The sequence below is a fragment of the Heteronotia binoei genome, chromosome 21, assembly GCF_032191835.1.
Source record: "Heteronotia binoei isolate CCM8104 ecotype False Entrance Well chromosome 21, APGP_CSIRO_Hbin_v1, whole genome shotgun sequence".
Lineage (NCBI taxonomy): Eukaryota > Metazoa > Chordata > Lepidosauria > Squamata > Gekkonidae > Heteronotia > Heteronotia binoei.
This window is the reverse complement of record NC_083243.1, coordinates 115,083,790-115,104,301: the sequence shown is the minus strand read 5'-3', so window position 1 is coordinate 115,104,301 and position 20,512 is coordinate 115,083,790. Positions and strand designations below refer to the sequence as shown.

General features: G+C 42.8%; 1 protein-coding gene across 1 annotated transcript in view; it reads right to left on the bottom strand.

Moving 5' to 3' along the window:
* The window catches only part of ABTB2 (ankyrin repeat and BTB domain containing 2), a 278,269-nt gene that overhangs the window by 8,157 nt on the left and 249,600 nt on the right, over nucleotides 1-20,512 (bottom strand). The window contains exons 9-13 of the mRNA XM_060261740.1: nucleotides 17,570-17,705; nucleotides 14,374-14,600; nucleotides 2,563-2,741; nucleotides 1,486-1,591; nucleotides 1,292-1,394 (exon numbers count right to left, since the gene is read on the bottom strand). Coding sequence (XP_060117723.1) covers nucleotides 1,292-1,394; nucleotides 1,486-1,591; nucleotides 2,563-2,741; nucleotides 14,374-14,600; nucleotides 17,570-17,705 — 751 coding nt within the window. The remainder of the gene's footprint in view (nucleotides 1-1,291; nucleotides 1,395-1,485; nucleotides 1,592-2,562; nucleotides 2,742-14,373; nucleotides 14,601-17,569; nucleotides 17,706-20,512) is intronic.

The window sequence follows — 20,512 nt, the reverse complement described above, 5'->3', positions numbered from 1 at the left end:
TCTCTGTAGCCTGGAAAGCAGACGTAATTCTAGGTGATCGCCAGCTATCACATGGACATCAATAGCCTTATCCTGAACACTAGATCCTGGGCCTACAATTAAAGTTCATGAATCCTTATAATGACAGAATCTCCCATGTACATTTATTTTGATCCATGTAGTAGTAGTAGTAATAGGAGGAGATTGGATTTATACCCCACCCCTCACTACCCAAAGAAGTCTCAGAGCAGCTTACAATCACCTTTCCCTACCCCCAACAGACACCCTGTGAGGTAGGTGGAGCTGAGAGAGCTCTAACAGAAACTTCTGTTTAGAGGAACAGCTCTATGAGAACTTGTGGCTAACCCAAGGTCACATCAGCAGGTGCATGTGGAAGAGTGGGGAATCAAACCTGGTTCTCAAAGCTAAGAGCCTGTGCACTTAACCACCACACCAAACTGGCTCTAGGTAGTTTACAACAGTGGTCCCCAACCTCTTTGGCCCCAGGGCCTGCCAGCCCACCGCAGCCCCAGGGCCAGCAGGGTGGGGGCACTGAATTCGGCTTTGCCCCCCGCGGTGCTGTGAAGCCTCGCTGCCCCACCCCCCATGCCTCCTCCTCCCTCCAGTTTTACAATATTAAGACTGGGGAAGGAGCCATGAAGTGCCTTCCAGGCTCTGTAAAGGCCAACACCCCCCCCCCCCCCCGGCAGCAGGTCCAGTGGCTACTGAAAAAGTCGTGCACCCCTTGCCTCCTTCCTGCTTCCTTCCTGGGCGGGAGAAGAAAGCAGGAAGGAGGCAAGGGCCACATATAAAACCAAGAGGGGACTGAACTACAATCTACAGATCTACCTAAGGAAGATTTCCCTAAACTTTCAGTCCCTTCAAAACAACTTAAAGAACAAAATTTTAAAATATTAAAAGTAAATGCATTTAATTGCATCCAGGTTTGGGTGCCCTGCCAAATCAAAATTGCTTTTAAAAGAATGCTCTTATCTCTGTTTGAAGAAATGATTATCTGCAGTTGTGAGAAACTAAAATGGTGATTGTTTCTATGAGGTGCCAACTTATTTGGTTGGACCCATGCTAACATTTCTGCAGGTACAAGGACTTCTATCTATGGAACTCAGTTTTTTCATTTCCCCCATCCTGTGGATCCAGGTTTCTCAAAATGCCCCCAACAGAAATGAAAATCATACTGCATGCCTGGAAGTCCTTGCACCAGTGAAATCATTAAGTTGGATCTGAGTCACTGATTCTTCTTTCAGTGACACCACAAAGGTGCCCTGTGACACTTCCAGAATAAGAATCTCACCTGTTTGAAGCAGTAACCAAGAGAACTTTGTGTGCATAAAACAGTTTTCCTTCCACTAGAAAAGTAACATCGGACATATCTTTGTTATTTAAAAAGTGAGGATCTGGAATGGGGGAAAAATGAAAATGAGTTTTAATAACAAAACAAAAACAACAGTCTCAAAGCCTGTGATGAAGAACGTTTTAGCATCTTACCTAGCCGGGCTGGAAGGGTCTTTCTGATTTCAGGAATGCTGGGGATGGGGCTGTTTCCATAGCAGTGGGCGAAAATAGTGGAAAGCTGCACATTGATTGACTCATTCTGAAAAGAGGAATGAAGAACAACAATATGTTTAAAACAGCCAAGCTCTTGGAAGCCAAATCTACTAGTTTCTTAAGAAATCATAAAGAAATGGATGACAGGAGCAAAAATTCAGCTTTCTGCAGAAAACAGTCCAAAGTTTGCCTACAAGAACAATTGTTAAACCTATACACAAATCCTCAGTGTCCTAAGAAAAGCAGTTTCAAACACTGTTACCCCTTCTGTACACAGAAACAGTTTTCAAGTGCATAGCCAATGCACAGAAAATTTCCTCAGAAATCTGGATCCTATTGAACTGATTGGAGGGTTTTTTGTTTTGTTTTGTAACATATACTGGGACATGAACTCATCCAGGAGTGATTCAGGTGGGTAGCCATGTTGATCTGAAGCAACAGAACAAAATTTCAGTTAAGTTGCACCTTTAAGACCAACAAAGTTTGACTCAAGGTAGTGTGCATGCACACAAAAGCTTATACCTTGAAGTATTCAAGAAGTCACTGGACTAGACTTCTGTTCTAGTCCAGGAATAGTAATTGTTGAAAGAAGTAGTTTTGCTTGTCTAGAGCTGGACTGGAGCCAGGGTCAAGCAAAGCTACTAGTTAGTTCTGTAAAATATAATGTAGGCATTTTAGCTTTTGCAAACTGCCTGTACACAAACCTTTGCTGACAAGCAATCCTTCCCCCACTTCTCCCTTTCTTTGAGAAGCAAACTCCCTCAATCCCAAGTGTCAAGTTACTGCAGGTGATCTAAATTTTCATTAGAATAAGGGTGTGTTAGGAAGGAGGTGTCCTTAAGCACTTTTTCTTCTGATGCCTGCCAGTTTAAACAGGCTCAAAAAAGTGCATCCATAATTAGCATCCTCATGCAGCTTTACACTAATTCCTGCTGAGCATATATAGAGCTTTGCGGGGGGAAATTACAAGATTTTCTTGCATCATGGATATCTGCATAGAGTTGTAAAATAGATTACTTTGCTGGTTCTCAGGATATCAAACATTAGCTGCAGTCCATCATTAACCAGCTCCTCATTGTACTCTTCTTCCTTAATGGTGACAAATTCGCGCAAAAGGTTCTGCACCACCGAGTAACGAGACTGATAAAAGGTTGTCCTCAGTGACTCAATCCACATGTGAAGCTTCCATGGGATTCCTGGGACCATTGAAAGACAAAGGGGAAAAAGCTGCTTAACTTACTGACATGTCTGTGGATGAATAACAGTAAAAATAAAGGAAGAAGTTACAAACTACTTTTCTGCATCAAGTCAATTTGCATCAACTATAGTTTTTGAATTTCTTCCTGTTTGCTTTTTTAAATTGTATTTTTGTAAGTCACTGGAGGACAAAGCATGGTAATGCACAGGTTATGATGAAGATTGGAGAGAGGCATTCCACGTTTGTCCACAACACCTGGTACCTGGAGGAATATTGCCTCTGAATTGGTGTTTCTGTTTTTACATGTCAGTGTAAGATGAAGGGACTCACAGGGCTGGGTATCATGTCTTTTTTATACATTTAGTGTAATGGTATGGTTACCAGTTCCATAATTTTCTCACACCTATCCTGGTAATGACAGTGAATACATTCAAGCTTTATACATAAAAGGCAGCCCATGTTGCCAACGACTTTGACGCATGCACAAATGCAGACTCAGTTTTGATATATGTGCACACATGGCCTCGTACTGCCTTCACAACACCCTGGGAGCCACCACTGTGTTACACCTCAAACAACTTTTTATTGGGGAATATTAATATTTAGCTCAAAATGGTAGGCCTATGAGAGGTGAGGTGTATAGATAGATAGATAGATAAATTTATTGTCATTGTTCTCAAAAAAGAAAATGAGAGCAACGAAATGAGGTGCTCTTCCACAAACATACCCACAAAAGGACATATACATAAACCATTTAAATGCATCTAAAAACACATAACCATTCATAACCCTGCATTTAGCTTAACTACGGCACTTGGATAGAAGCTGCCCTTGAATCTATTTGTCTTTGCCTTCAACACTCTATATCGCCTACCTGACGGTAAAATCTCAAATAGCAAGTGGCCCGGATGTGAAGGGTCCCTTAAGATCATTTGTATCTTCCTTCTACATCCCATATCATACAGATCCACCAATGAGGGGAGAGAACATCCACACATCTTCTGTGCTCTCACCATCACTCTGTGGAGCACCCTTCTCTCTGCTTCCGTGCAGCTCCCAAACCACACGCAGAGGCAATAAGATAAAATGGGATCTATGTCTTTGTCTACGGAGATAGACCACTGAAAATCCTTTGGTTAATAATGGCTTTTATTATAGCATAGGGTTTCAGATAGTTACATCCCAATCAAACAATTTCAAGCATACAAGAGGAATTATAAAGAGGTTAGCTGAATAAGCAGGATGGGGGAAGGTGATACAATACCTAGATCTTGCAGGGTAGACTCAGTCAGAGGAAATGCAAGGCCTCTGGAGGGAGATTTCTCTTGAGAGGAAGGGGGGGTGAGGGTAGGAAGGGGGTGGAGGAAGGAGAGGGTGAAGGGATTCCCTTTTTCCTTCCTTTTTCTTCTTCTGCAACCAGCTTTCCTGCTCCTATGCTACCCTAAACCTGACAGGTTGGGTTATCTGTTTTCTAGGGTAAATTACGTCACATCACTCAATTAACCTACCCAATGAGGGGGCAGAGTGTCGCACCAATGGAAAATCGGGGTGTCATATGTGTAATATCCAATCAGAGACCATTCGTATCATAGATCCATACCCCAACATAGGCATTTTAATTATACTGGCCAAATGACTTTATGGCCTTGTTTTTCCCAAAACTGGTTCCTTTAAAGCTCCCCAAAAGTGTCAAACATGGATGGGCATCCATCAAGTGGTCAGGGGACTGGCTGACTTTGATGGCCTTAGGAATTAATTAAAGAAAAATAGAAACTTTGTTAAGAGTCAAAATTGTGAGATCAGTTTACAGGTTATACCACACATTCACAACAAGAGGAGTGCTTAGTCTCTAACCTTTGTGTTCCTGCTGTCTTGTCCTGAGGATTACCAGATACAAGGCATTTATTTGTGTTGGAGGTTTCCTGGTTCATTCTTATTTCCTTATGCTTTGATAACAGGACTTTTAAAGGTTGCCAAAAGTGAAGGAATTTTTATGGCACTGCCCACCAGTCTCTCTGGGCCCAGAACATTTTCATTCCCAGGAGCAGAAAGATGGATGCTTCTCAACCTTTCAGCTGGCATCATGTTTGTCTGGCTTGTGGACCAGAATCACATTACAGACCTGCTTTGGGTCAAGACGAAACTGGATTTGTCTCCCTTATGTGCAAGAAAGACCACTCCAATTCAAATGGGCATTGCTGTATCCAATTAATATTCTAGCGTTAAATTGCAATATCACATTCCAGGGGTGCATGGCTTGGGAATAAGTACAGGGGTGTCTTCCTGGGTATCAACTGGGCCCCTTTAGCAGCCTCTCAAGGCTTGCACAATGCCCTGGGAGCCACCACCAGGTCCCTCCCAAGGCCAGACAACGTTCCGGAAGCCATAGCCACTGTTGGATCTCTCCTGCAGCCTCCCAAGGCTTGCACCACATTCTGAGAGCTGCTGCTGCAAGGTCCCTCCCATGGCCTCCTGAGGCCCACACAATCCCCTAGAAACCACCACTGGGTCCCTCCCAGGTCTTCCCAAGACCACCACCTTCTCAATTAAATCAAGGGATGAGGTGGGTGGGAAGACAGCAAAGGTGGGAGGTAGTGAATGCCAAGGGTTGGTGGAAAGACAGCAAGAGAGGGAGTGAATGCCAAGGATTGTGGTGGGTGGGAAGATAGCAAGGGTGTGAGGGATGATTCTAAAGATAAATTTGGACAGTTCTGAACAAGTAGTCAAAGAAAGAAAGGCAAGTAAACAAAAGGTTTGTTTGTTCAATAAAAGTGGCAATACAAATTATTTTAATTTGTTCTCATTCTGCTGTAACCCTCAAAATGTCTGGGCTATCTTGGGATATCTACTGACATGGCCCTGGTTATTCAGTCATAGGGAGGAAGATGCATCTGGCATGCCTGATCATATGCCCTATCCTGCTTGAAAAGTTCTAGTGAATGTTATTGCAGCTACTGGCTTAGTATACAGGGGAGGGGTAGGGAAGGCTGTGTTCAGTCACTGGGAGGAAGAAAGGGGCATGTCCCAGAGCACATCCATTCACACTCAAGGGTGTGCTGGAGCAGCAGGTAAAATGTAAGCGAATGAGGAGCACATGTTAACATCCTGCTAACTCTCACTTTACCAGCCATCACAACACAGCTTTTAAATTTCCTTAGGACTCCCCCTCCCAACCCTTGTTTGCTCTCATGGAGACTAGATGCAGATTAAATATTGAAGTTTTAAGAGGTGCACAGAGAAGAGAATTTTGGTTAATACAGTTTGTCAGTTCGGGCTGATAAAAGTGGAAACTGCCAACATTCCCTCTTCTGCACAATTGCTGAAAGTACAAAATCTCCATCTTCCTTGCTCTGGTCAAAAAAACCAGAACCTGTTGTCTTGGATTTTCAATTTTAATTCAAAAGAGCATTTTATAAAATTGTAGATGTTCTCCAGTACAAGAAACTGTTGAGCAAAAATGAGATTCTGATGACATGGTAATTCAGTGCAGTAGGCTTTTGTTCTGTGAAACTCTAGCGCTCAACAAATGTGCTTTTCAAGGTTTTCAGCCTTCCTCCCCTGAAGATGAAAGAATGGAGCTACCAGAAATTCTAAGAACTAATTTTAAAGATAGATTTCTCATTTATTTACTGCCAAAGGTTTATGCAATGAGTGAAATTCAGTTAATTTCCCTAACGGGTTGGTTAAGAAGTAATCATACCACAAGCATTTCAGTATCCATTCATTACAATGATATTTGTGCATTTTTCTTGGAATAATTCTTGTTGTAGCCAGAGAACTTTCAGATAAATCAGGTTATGGACAGGTGTAAAGGGATTTCTAGAAACATTGAATTTCTTGTTTATTTATTTAGTGCATTTTCTTGTATTTGTGAACAATATGCAAGCAAATGGGTACTATGAAAAAGAAGAAATGTCAGGCAATTTTCTAAAAAAAAAAAAAAGAGTCAAGTTTGTACTTGTGGTTTCGGAGAGGCCATAACTGTAAAATTCTGAATCTCACAATAGCAGTTCCTCTAGCCATAACACCTATTCTCATGTTACAGTGAACTCATAACCTGCATGTACATGCTGTTTGTAAGAAACAGCCAACGTGTGCTCATTGGGTACCAGCCCCTAGATAAATGTGCAGTTTCAATCATTCCTCAAATGTTACATGAGAATCAGACCCCCCCCCCTCTTTTTTGTTTGCTTTGCTTTAAATAGCATTAAGATTGTGGGGAATAAGAATAGGTAAAACTGAATTAGTTCTACAGTTCATTATTCTTCGGGTCACGGGTTACGTCATGATTTTACATGGGTTCTTCGGTAAAATTATTGCTTTATTATTGTTGTTGGTTGATGTACAAAAGAATGATTGGGTCAAGAGAGAGAGAAGATAGTGAGTTGGACATAAGAAAAAAAAAACAGCAAGGGGAAGCATGAGAAAGCTGAGAACATATCATTTAAAAATTATACATGGGTCCTACCACCAAAGATGAGTTGCTGCCATGAGGACCTGAATCTACACTTTCAACACTGCTGGAATGTCAAGAAGGATGTCTTCCTTGTTATCCATCAGGAAAACCAAACAGATACTGATCTTTTTCGCTAAATCTCAGAAATCTAGCAATCATCATGGATGAGATAATAAAAAGTTAGCACAGGGTATAATTGTTCACTCTTTCTAATAAGTTGTGCTATTGTGATTAATAACTTGACTTGAATCATGAATTTTATTAGGCATATTAAGAAAAATCAAGGCTGCTCTGCAGGGGCTGTTTTATAGAAAAATAGATGGTGGAGCTCATTAGCACAGCTCATTAACATATGCTGCCTCCCCAGCCAAAAACAACCTGATGCAAGAAAAGAGAGTCCTGGGCGAGCAAGACCTGCTTGGGGTGGCTAGAGCTCCAGCCAGCCAAAGCAGGCCTCGCTCAACTGGGGCTCTCCTGGGCTGCCCCCCAGTCAAAAGGTCGGCAAGCCATCAGCTGCCCAAAATCACATAAGACGTGGAGAAAGGGTGGTGTGGGCTTCTCCAGGGATGAATGAGGGCTGCGGGGGTGTGGCAAAGCTCCTGGTGCCTGGCTGGCTGGCTGCTCTCCTAATCCAGGGAGTGTTATGCAGCTGAACCTACTATTCAATGGACAAGGTAGGTGGGGAGGTAGTGGGGGAACCCTCAGAAAGGTTCAGGAGCTGTGCTCCTGTGAACTACTGCTGAATCTGAGGCCTGGTGCTCTGTACATAGAGTGAAGATGTGTTTGACAGTGTCCTATTCCTTTAAGGAGAACTGGAACGGCCAGAGATTGAGTCATCCTTGACTACAGGTGGTATATTGTCATCAGGTGTGAGCCACTTAACCACTTTGGAATGGGATTGGCTAAGGCCACTAGAAATGCAGTAGACAGCTACCAGTTCAATGTGGGAAAGGACAGGACGATACTAGCGTGGCATACTGTTGGATGGATATTGGATTGATGACTGTGGACTGTGTATTGACTATTCTCTTGGACTCTGTATTTGTACCTCTGCCTGGATCTACTTGTGTGTAAGTGTATGACTATTGGACTGCCTATTGACTCTGATACCTGCCTGAACCCAATACAGTTTGTTGAACCTGCTATCTGTGTTGAGTGTCTTCGTTGGGACTACAACTGAGACTGGTCTGACCAGTGGGAACTTCTTCTACAACTCTGTCATTGGTTATGGGCCCAGGGCGTCCTACCTGGCCATTCTGGTGCTTCAGTGTTCTAAGATTGCTCGTGAGTAAGGCAGCAGCAACTGTGGGTGTGGCTGGTGGCAGTTTGTCTTTGACTTAGGTCTACACTATGGAGTCAAGTGTGAATGCTTCTGGTTTCTTGATAAACAAGCTAAATGGAGGCAATTAGAGTACATGGGCAGAGAAAGTCGTTATGCTGTTGAAATTCCAGGGCCTGTAGGAGATGGTGGCTGACCCGCCTGATATATCAGCTCTACATGCCAAGGATGATGCTGAATTGATTATTAAAATCCGCAGGAATGATGAGAAAGCTCTATCCTTAATTGGGCTAACCCTGGAAGATTCACAACTGGTCCATATAAAAGGTATGAACAGTGCCAAAAGCTGCTGGGACGCTTTAAAAGCTATATATGTGTGAGAGAGTGTCGGCTCTCAGATATTTCTGATGCAAAAACTATTGAGAGCACATCTACAGCCAGGTGGTGATATGATGCAACACTTGGAATTCATGAAACAGACTTTGGCTGAGCTCCAAGAGAAGGAGGTAAATTTTTCTTCCTTACAGCAAGCCTACATCGTTTTATGTTCGTTGGATCAGAGTTTTGATCAATTTGTGGCAAATTTGGATGTGGTGCCTCAAACAGAGTTAACCTTATCTAACATTACCCACCGTTTGTTAAATGAAGATATGAGGAGACGGGAAAGTGCCCAACTCAGGGAGTCTCCAGCACATTCTTCAAGTCATGCAAGTCACAAAAATGCCTTGGAGGGTGTTAAAGGGGCCAAGCATGAGCCTGAAGCTGCTAAGGCATATGCAGTGCGTAAGTGCTACAGGTGTGGCAGCACAACTCATTTGCTTAAGCAATGCCATGTAAAGAAAGGCAAAAGGACTAAAAATAACTCCAGAGGTGAGTGTGTGAATGTGATAATCAATGAACATTCCTTCCTTAGTGCTCACTTGTTCCTAATTGACAGCGGTGCGTCCATGCACACTGCCAAGGACAAACGTTTATTTAAAACATTTACTCCCGTGAAAGGACAATGTGTGTCGCTGGCTGATGGAGTATGTGCAAAAGTAGCTGGAAGAGGAACTGTATATATAGCAAGCCTGGAGAGAGAGCTGGAAATGCTATATGTGCCTGGTTTAAAGTATAATTTATTGTCTGTATCATCTGTGACCCAGCAAAGTTTTTAAGTATCTTTCACAGCGGCTGACTGTCATTAGTGCTCAAGGTCTGTCGGTGAAAGCACATTTGCAAGGAGACCTCTATCTCCTAGGAACGGAGAAATGCGTGCAGGCAATATATGCAAATGTACCCTCCCATGATGAATGCATACATCTATGGCATCAATGTCTCGGACATGCAAACTTTCGGGCAGTGCAAAAGACTTTACAGATGTCAGCTGGGGTGAAGCTGAAACCCTGTGGAACCTATGTGGATTGTGAAGTCTGTAAGGCTGTAAAATCTAAGTCTGCAGCCGTGGGAACCCCAGGCAATTTTCGGAGCAAAGAAATCCTAGATGTGATATTCATGGATTTAATGGGGCCCTTTCCACCAAGCCTTGGAGGAGCTAAATATGTTCTATCAATAGAAGACCGTTTTAGCAGGTATGGATTCTGTTTTCTCCTTAGATCTAAAGCAGATATATATCAAGCTGTGTCCAACTGGCTTCGGTTTGTGCAGAGGAAAACTGAAAAGTTGCCAAAATGTGTTGTGTCTGATAGAGGCGGTGAATTTGTAAACCAAAAGATGGAAAGGCTGTTCCAGAGGAATGGAATTGAGCATAAAATCACAGCCCCATATCGACCACAGCATAATGCATTCTGTGTGAGGCGTGGGCAAACTCTACAGAATATGGCTTTCTGCATGCTAAAAGACAGAAATTTGCCAAAGCACTATTGGGGAGGGTGTTTTATGTGTACTTCCCATAATCTAAACCTAATATGGTCATCTGCTACGGGACAAATCCCTGCCAGTGTGTGGTATGGGAAAACACCATCACTTGATCATGTGAGAACATTTGGCATTCCTGCATTTGTAAACGTGCCCAGCCAGCTGAGACGGAAGGGGCATGATAAAGCCAAAAGGATGATATTTTGGGGCTACCAGAACAACCATAAAGCATATCATTTTGGTTTTGCTAATGAAAAGCAAATAGTGTCAAGCAGTTTGGTCACTTTTATGGAAAGATCCATAGGATGGGATCGCATTACAAGTCCCATATATTCTTTTCAGCCAACTTCTAACAGTCCTGAGATGAAAACCCCCAAGGTCGGAGGGGGGAGTACGTTGCCAAGCAACAGGGATGTGAAAGTTGAGGAAGAGGCAGAGCCTCTTCTAACTCCTAAATCTTCGGCTGTAAGTCTTCGGCCAAGCGTGTCATCAATACAGCCTGTGTCAGGGGAGACTACTGCTGAACAGACTCTTTGCAGGTCTACTCGAGAGAGAAGGCAGCCTGACTGGTTTGTTCCAGGTACAGCATGCCAAGTATCTGTGGAGCCCTCAAGCTATGAGGGGATACGTCAGTTGCCAGATGAAGAGCAGACTGGCTGGTGAGAGGCAATTCAGTCTGAACTTGGGTCATTAAAGCAGCTGCAGGTTTTTGAGGAGGCACAATTGCCGCCTGGACAAAAACTTATTGGCTCTCGATGGGTATTTAAAATCAAGAGAGGTGCTGAGGGTAAAGTCCAATACAAAGCACGTCTTGTTGCCCAGGGATTTGCACAGAAGAGCTGTGACTATGACAAAATATTTGCCCCAACCTTGCTGTCAAGTTCCTTACTATGTGCGTTGGTTCTTACTGCAAAGGAAGGTTGTTCTGTGAGACATCTAGACATCAAAACTGCATATCTACATGCACCCCTGAGACATGAAATCTATCTTAAGAAACCACTAGGTGTTCCAAATGCTAATTCTAACTGCTGGTTACTTAAAAAGAGCCTTTATGGATTAAAACAATCTGGTTTTGAATGGTGTCAGCATCTAACTGCAACGCTTAAAGAGCTAGGTTTTAAGCAGGGGATTGCAGACCCATGTATATTCATTAAGGGGAAGGGGGAGCAGAAATGTATTATATTAGTTTTTGTTGATGATTTGGCTATTATTTGTAAGTCTGATAATGTGATTAACAATGTGGTTGATACTTTAAACAGTAAGTTTACTGTAAGGGACCTGGGACAGATAAGACAATATGTTGGTCTAGAAATCAATCAGGTACCCGGGGGATTTAAAGTGTCACAGAGAGCAAAGATTGCTCAGCTCCTAAAGCAATATGGCATGGAGCAATGCAAAGGAGTGAGCAGCCCTATGACTTTGGAATATGAACGGGATGATTCGAAAAGCCCTATGTTTGATAAGGAGATTTATTAATCCCTTATTGGCAGCCTCATGTATCTGGCTAACTGGTCAAGGCCAGACATAGCTATGGCCAGCAATCTATTAGCTAGAGCAACATCGCAACCACAACAAAAACATTGGTTGGCAGCAAAACATATGCTAAGATATCTAAAGCAAACTATGGAAATGTGTTTGTCTATCACACCAAAAGGAAATCTTAGTTTATCTGCTTATGCTGATACCAGTTTTGCTTCAGATTTAGCCACTAGGCAATCTACATCAGGAATTGCTGTGTTCCTTGGGGAAACACTAGTAGGCTAGAAATCAACCAAACAGAGACACGTTGCATTATCTACATGTGAGGCTGAATTTGCAGTGTTAAGTAATCTGTGTACAGAGTTTACATGGTTTAAACAGCTACTATCAGATTTAGGTGTGCAGATTATCCAACCCATCATAGTGAAGGAGGATAATCAGTCTGCAATTCAACTAGCTTCATCGCTAGGTGTGAAGGGACGATCAAAACACACTGATGTACGTTTCTTTAATGTGAAACAGTGTATATCTGATGGGCTTATACAATTGGAATACTGTGAATCAAGCACAAATTTAGCTGATGCACTCACTAAAGTGCAAGCTGCAACTAAACATAAAGAGAACTGTCTGTCACTTGGACTTAAGTAAATGTCTAAATATGTATTCAAGGATTCTCAATGGGGGAGAATGACAGTGTCCTATTCCTTTAAGGAGAATTGGAACTGCCAGAGATTGAGTCATCCTTGACTACAGGTGGTATATTGTCATCAGGTGTGAGCCACTTAACCAATTTGGAATGGGATTGGCTAAGGCCACTAGAAATGCAGTAGCCAGCTACCAGTTCAATGTGGGAAAGGAAAGGACGATACTAGCGTGGCATACTGTTGGATGGATATTGGATTGATGACTGTGGACTGTGCATTGACTATTCTCTTGGACTCTGTATTTGTACCTCTGCCTGGATCTACTTGTGTGTAAGTGTATGACTATTGGACTGCCTATTGACTCTGATACCTGCCTGAACCCAATACAGTTTGTTGAACCTGCTATCTGTGTTGAGTGTCTTCGTTGGGACTACAACTGAGACTGGTCTGACCAATGGGAACTTCTACAACTCTGTCATTGGTTATGGGCCCAGGGTGTCCTACCTGGCCATTCCGGTGCTTCAGTGTTCTGAGGAGTAAGATTGCTCGTGAGTAAGGCAGCAGTAACTGTGGGTGTGGCTGGTGGCAGTTTGTCTTTGACTTAGGCCTACACTATGGAGTCAAGTGTGAATGCTTTTTTTGAAATTTTGAAAATGAAATAAATAATATTGGGAGTCCAGGCATTTTTTCTGAAGTTACGACCAAAGACTTACAATTAACAATAGGCCCTAGAAGAGCTTCATTGGAGGTTTGGAAGAAATGGCAGCCACACTGGTTAGGAATAATTTCTAGATGGGCACCCCTGGAAACTGTCAATGAGAAAGTGCAAGAAACTAATTGGTGGGAAAGGTTAAATCTTAAAGGTTATTGCAGAGTGGAAGACATGTTTCAAAGTGGAATTCTTAAACCTTTACAGGAAATAACAGAAGAAATAGGAAAACAATACTGGTTAAAAGTAGCTGGGCTATACAAGACAGTAAAAAAGATTAGTGAAAATGAAGATTTTTGGATAGACACGCCAATGGAAGTATTATACAAAGAAATGGCAAAGCAGAAAAAGGGTTTGGTAGAGAAGATATATAGAATGATGATAGTAAATATGGAAAAAATAGAGTATTTACAGAGGAGATGGAGCCAGGAGGGCAGGATATCAGAGAGGTCAGTGGAAAAAATTAAAGGAATAGAAGAAATCAAAGTAACCAAGTTTAAAGAACTTGAATATAAATTTCTTACAAAATGGTACAAGACCCCAGCACAATTAGCTAATATGATTCCAGGATTGAGTCCGCTATGCTGGCACTGTAAACTTTCTAAAGGGTGGTATGCTCATATGTGATGGGAATGCCCGGAAGTAAAGATCTTTTGGAACAAAATTATCGAAATAATCAGTAAAGTATGTAATACAACATTAACTATAGAGTTTAATCTTATGTTGGTAAGTACAATAGGTGGCCCGATAATAGATAGGAGTATGCAAAATTTAGTCAAGGCTATGGTATTGGCGGGTAAGGCGGTCATTGCTTTGGGTTGGAAGGACAAAAGTAAATGGACAGTAGAAATCTGGCACAATTATTTGTTTGAATTTATACAGTCGGACATCGTGGCGGTACTTAACAAGATGACAACATGGGATGAGAAAACCAAGGAAATTACGACCAGATGGAAGACCTACCTAGAATGGACAGTGATAGAAGGAAGGACGGATATTCAGTGAAAGATTAAGACTTTGTGCCCATGGCTGGGGGGAAGAGACTAGGAGTAAAGAGTGGGTGGGGGGAGGGAGGAAGGGTGTGTTGGAAATATAAAAAATATTTGTTGTAATGGATTTAAAAGATTAACAAATAAAGATTATTTATATAAAAAAAGAGATTGTAAACTTGGAGGCAGCACTTGTTCAGTAAAGATTCACTCTTACCGAGTTGTCTGAGCTCCATTGTGATATCAACATAGCCATGCTCGGCGCTGTAATACATGGCTTCCTGCAAAGCCTTCATTCTGGTTTTACACAGCTTTACTTGGCCTTCATTGGAGCTTCCCTGGCTGGAAGTATCACTTTCTACACCTTCTGCTAAAATCTCTAGCAGTGAAAGAACATCTCCTTTTGACTGCTGTGGCTGGGTCAGGAGCTTGCGTAGAACATTTCTGTAAAAGAAGAGCAACATCTATTATGCATTAACTGGTGAAATGCTGCCAAAAATTGTGAATAAAGCGTATTCCAGGATATTCTTATAGTCCAGGTTAGTAAACCTTTATTGCAGGCATCCCAAGTCTTTTTGAGCCTTAAGGCACCTTTGGAATTCTGACACAGGTGGTGGGTGCAGCCACCAAATGGCTGCTGCAGGAGGTAGAATCAGAGAGCAAGATCATGCATAACTCCAGTAGCAACTCTTTAACCTGCACCCTTAGAGACCCCATTTGGATGGAAAGGTGGCATAGAAATATTTTAAATAAGCGTTTCAGGATAAGCTCAGTTTAACAAAGCCTATTGAATCTCTAGTGGCCCATAAGAAGCTCTGCTGGGGAAAAGTCCCATCTGGCCCTGCCCACTTTCTATAAACACTTGGCAAGTTCTAGGAAAGATGCCAACAGGTGCTATGGGCACCCTATTGAGGACCCCTGCTCTAGTGCCACAAAAGTGTTTGTAAAAACCAAGGAGGTTTCTTTTTATGCCAGCAAGATAAATCATGGGTAAAAGCAGAGTTCAAAATCAAACACCTTGAGTATCTGCAAATGTGTTTTAGCATTGTTTCCTAGCACTGTCTAAATAATATCCACAGGAATCCTGGGCCTACCAGTTCATCTGATCCAACACTGACCCCAGGAAACAGAGCAACAGGCAGAAAAGGTGACCCAATGCAAGAAGGAAGAATGGAATGATAATGCTCTGTGTGGGTTATCCCTGTTACTGTGCCAATCTCGAGGAATGGACTAGTCACATACTTCTGAGATGTGTCTCTATGCAAGAATAAGGGCTATAATATTTTTTATGATAGATTTATATTAAAAACTCCCACCTCCTTATTTAGGAATAGATCAAGATGGGTAGCCTGTAGCAGTAGAAAAGAGTACAGTAGCACCTATCTGTAGAAGTGAGCAGTGACTCATGGAAGCTTATACCCTCCCACAAATTGTGTTAATCTTTAAGGTGCTACTGGACTCTTACTCTTTTCTTCTCCTTATTTAGGGGTTATTGCATTTAATCTAAGTAACAGGCAGGCCCATTGCTAGAAAATTTTAGGTGGCGGGGCCTAGGGAATAAAATTTTAGGGGGAGGGTCCATGGGGTCCAGAATGATGGCACCAAAGATGTCACTTAAAAAAAATAAAACCCTTGGCAGCTGGCTGCAAGAGTCCCCTCTGCAAAGAAGACTGACCAACCCCTGCTGTTTCCCCCAATCTCTGTGACTGCAGGTTTGGGGGAGTGGGAGAGGGCAGCAGGAGAGCTCAGACATCGACATTGGACAGCACTTCCTCATTCCAGGGAGGGAAGGAGCAAAGAGAAAAGAGGGCAGCCCCTGGCCCCTCCGGCTTCCTGCTCTTATTCAGACAACAGCGCTCTCACTCAGGATGCAGGAAGTGAAAGAAGCGCCAAGGTGAAGAGGGAAAGAGGACAAATGCCTGCCTCTCCCTGCTTTCACTACCTCCACTGCTGCTGGCGGGACCCCTGACCACTGTCAGCCTTGGCAATGGAAAAAGGTGGTGGCAGCGTTGGTGCTCGATTGGAGCAGCAGCAGCAGGTGCTTCTTGTTTTGAATGAAGACAGAGACAAGAGGACAACAGCATTGCTAGTAGCAATTTGCTTTTCAGAGTGGCGGGGGACAAATTGGATAGGCCATACATATGAAAAGGGGGTTTGATTGAAGGGGTCTGGATCCCTCCCCCATAGTTAGAGGTCTGGTAACAGCTCTTTTGGATTAAGAGAGATTGACAGGTCCAAGGAAAAAGATGCATACATATAAAAACCCAAGTCTTCCTAGTTCAACACCAACAATTTATTGATAACACCACAACAACTTCCATGCAGTCATGCCAACCTTTATTGATTGTGAAATTACTGCTAGCTGGTGTTCTCTTTGCACCCAGCATGGAGATTTAAATTTGCCTTAGCCCTTCCTGGCAATTTTTTCATAAATCTACCTCATCTTGTCCTAGTATTTCTTAATACCTCAGGGCTCAACAAGACATTTGTATTCAGATCTGAATTCCTTTTGTTTAAAAGGAGGCACAAGGCAGAGTGGGGAGAACAGATTTTAATCTTAGCCATGATGCTGGAACACAGTGTGTGTGGACAGATCTGTTAATGCTTTCTTTCATTGTATTTCTTGAATAGAAATTGCCCCTTCAGCAGCTACTTGCCCCAGCAGACGAAAAAGACAGGAAACCTGAGGTCTAATTGAAAGCGTCTTTGCAGTAACAAACATGAATATTAAAATGTAAATGTCTATATTGTTTGTGATAGTGATACTGTGTAAAATCTGCCACCTTAAATTGCACCTCATTCTACCAGCAAAAGGGCTGCTCTGCCCACATTCAACTTCAAAGTTTGCTGACACAGTGTTTTGAAGGGCAGACCTCTCTCTTTTGTTGGTTCTCTATCCTGACTGTTTATGCTAGACTGTGAATCTGTGTGAACCAATAACAAACATGATTCTTACAGTCAAGATTGTTGGCAGGAGAGTACCATTCAGTAACAAAAACACACACCACTGCACTGTAACTATGAATGAACAACAGCACTTATGTCATGGTAGCCATGACTGAAAGTTACTCAGACAATATCACAGTTGCATCTTGTACTACAGCCTTGGAAAGAATGTGTTCAAAGGCCAGCTGCAAGTGTATCAAGAGAAGCTTCAAGGCAATTAGAGGCTTATGAAGCAGGAGAGGCAAAAGCAAGAACTAGAAGACTGGTGGAGCCTTCTTTCATCTTGCCCTAGAGACCAGCTGTCATCTCATATATACAGAAGCTGCAGAAGGTTTTTTTTTTTATAAAGTCTAACGCTAGTCCCTCCTAGATTCCCTCCCGCCTTCATTAGGAGACAGAAAAGGGTCTCTAGGGTGATCAGAGGTGAGGCTCCTTACAATGTCAGCAGATCAATGGAAGAGGTTTACCTGTGTCCATGTGCGGCAGCATGGCTAAAGCAGTTCATGCCTTCATGAAGTGATGAGGATATCCCATTTGCTTCAAGCATACTTAGGAGTGGATCTGCTCCCCTGACCAACAACAAGCTGACCAGCTCATAGTTACCTAGAAAAATAATTGATAGAAAGACAATGATGCTTAAAGATGCTTATACTTAAAGATGTAATAGAGCAACTGGCCATTCATTTATCTACACATTCATTTATAAAGATTCATTTATAAAGCAGAGGTCCATCAGTGGCTATTAGCCACAGCATATTGTTGGAACTCTCTGTCTGGGACAAATGATGCTCTGTATTCTTGGTGCTTGGGAGGGACAACAGTGTGAGGGCTTCTAGTGTCCTGGCCTCACTGATGGACCTCCTGATGGCACCTGGGGTTTTTGGCCATTGTGTGACACAGAGTGTTGGACTGGATGGACCATTGGCCTGATCCAACATGGCTTATCTTATGTTCTTATTGTTTTCCTTTGCCATTCTAAAGTGATATGCAGGTTTGCTAAATTCTCTTCAATGTAATGGCAGGTTCTTCTGTCTGTAAAGAAGCCTCCTAAGAAGGGGTTGGTGGCTGGTGAATTCAGCCTCATTGGCAGACAGAATAACAGCTCAAAAGTTCTAGGTTTCTTCTGCCAAGTAGGCATGCCTACCTGTACTTCCTGTTGTTGCTATTTTGATTTTACTAATCCATTTTTGTAATTTGATTTTGTAATCAATTCAACCTACTCCAATCTGTTTCCTTCTTTCTCATGCTTTTGGTGCTTGTGCCCTTTGTTATGGCACCCTCCCTCTCCACTCTCATCCCAATTTGCTGCTTGCTTCTCTCCCTGCCCCCCTTTCCAGCTGTCTCTGAAACTGCTGCTTCAGAAAGCAATCATCTTACACATTCTTTTATGCTTTCTCCTCTCTGAAACCTGGCTTCTGCTCCCTTGGCACTGCCAGAACATTGCTGTCTTCTGGTCTTGAGGTTCCTCCTTCCTTCACACACCTTACCCTAATGAGCATGTTGGCAATGATGATATTCTTCTTTTTGAATTGTGCAACTTTCAGTCCCTGCCTGTACCTCTACTCCATAGCTTCTCAGTGTTTAAAGTTCATTCCTCTGACTCCCTCTTACTGCTGTCATATATGACCCCACCTCCTACCTCATTCACTTATTATTTCAGACTTTGATGCATGGATCACTTCTTCTCTGACAACACCACCTTAGAGATGTCAAAATTCATACTGATAAGCCCAACAGGCTCCCATGTACATCTCAATAACTCATACTTTGATGTATGCCTTTGGTATGAACACCCGCAATGCCTTGGGCATTTTCAATTTTGTCTTTGCAAGATCTGCTCTGCCTCTGAACACTTGGCTGTGAGACATTCCTGTGATTCACCATTTTCTTATTTCCTTCAGCAGTGCACACAGTCCACATTCCCTACATTCTGTCACTTGTTCCTGGAGTAATCTACAGCCTATTGTTTCAATGGTTTTACTGGAAGTGTAGTTACCTCTTCACACTTCTGTCACTGATACCCACCTGAAGGACTTCACAGTTTCTGACATCATGTATAATTTGGATCTGATGGCTGTAGATGCAGTCCCATGGTCAGACTACTTCACCCTGAAGGTCCAGCTGGGCACACCAAATCCTCCCTATTTAGGCAGAGAGCATATTTATGCTCACCCAAAGAGCCAAATGGAACCTAAGAGGCTTCAGGATGCTCTGCGGGATCCTTTACCCCCTGGTGATTCACTGGGTGAATGGTGGAGGACTGGTATTCCCGTCTCTCCAAAGCTATTGATGATATCACTCCCTGGTGCCCTCTCTGCATTTGTACCAAAGCAGCTCCATGGTATAACTTGGAGCTGTGGAGGATGAAACTAGAGCTGAGACGGCTAAAGTGAGTGTGGTGGCATACTCATAACAGAGTGATATGAACATCTTTTAGAATGTTTATGAAGGTCTATAAGATAGCAATGAAGGCTGCTAAGAGAGCTTTCTGTGCTCCCTCCATTGCTTCTGTGAAGTTGCACCCAGCTCAATTGTTTAGACTGACTGCATTGCCTCAAGGCAAACAAAATGATAGACAATTGGATATTGGCTGCAAGTCTTGTCACTCTGCCAAGACCTCCCAAACACAATTGCTACAGTAAGGGAACTGGAAGCCCCTTGTCTGTCTTCTGGTACAATACTGGACCACTTCAACTGGCTCTCTCAGGCAGATGTCAACAGGGTTCTGGCAGCTGTGAGGCTGATCACTTGCCTCCTAGACCCATGCCCCTCTTAGTGATTAAAGCCTGTGGGAATAGCATTCAGATCTCCCTGAATTTGTCCCTTTCTTCAGGGACCTTCTCAGTGCAGTTGAAGGAGGCAGTGGTTCATCATCATCATCATCATTTTATTTGTATCCCGCCCTCCCCGCTGAAGCAGGCTCAGGGCAGCTAACAACATTAAATCAATACATTAAATTATACAATGATATTCGAAACAATAACTAATTTAACAATTTAATTAAAATTCTAAAATTAATAAAATTGACATCCTGGTGCTATTACAACAGATGGTAAATTTTTCTTAGCAGTCTCTCTCTCTTTAATCGGTGTAGGCCATCGTAAAAAGGATGGTCTTGCAGGCCCTGCGGAACTGTTCGAAATCCCGCAGGGCCCGCATTTCTTCCAGAAGCTGGTTCCATAGGTGTGGAGCCACAACAGAGAAAGCCCGGGTGTGGGTACTCTGTAGTTTTACCTCTTTCGGCCCGGGGATAGTCAGCAGGTTCTTCCCTGCTGACCTCAGTGCTCTCTGGGGTTCATATGGGGAAAGATGGTCCCTCAGGTAGGCAGGTCCTCGGCCACTCATCCACTTTTGATGAAACCAACATTGGACCTGATGGTTCTAGCCAACTATTGCTCAGTTTCTAAGCT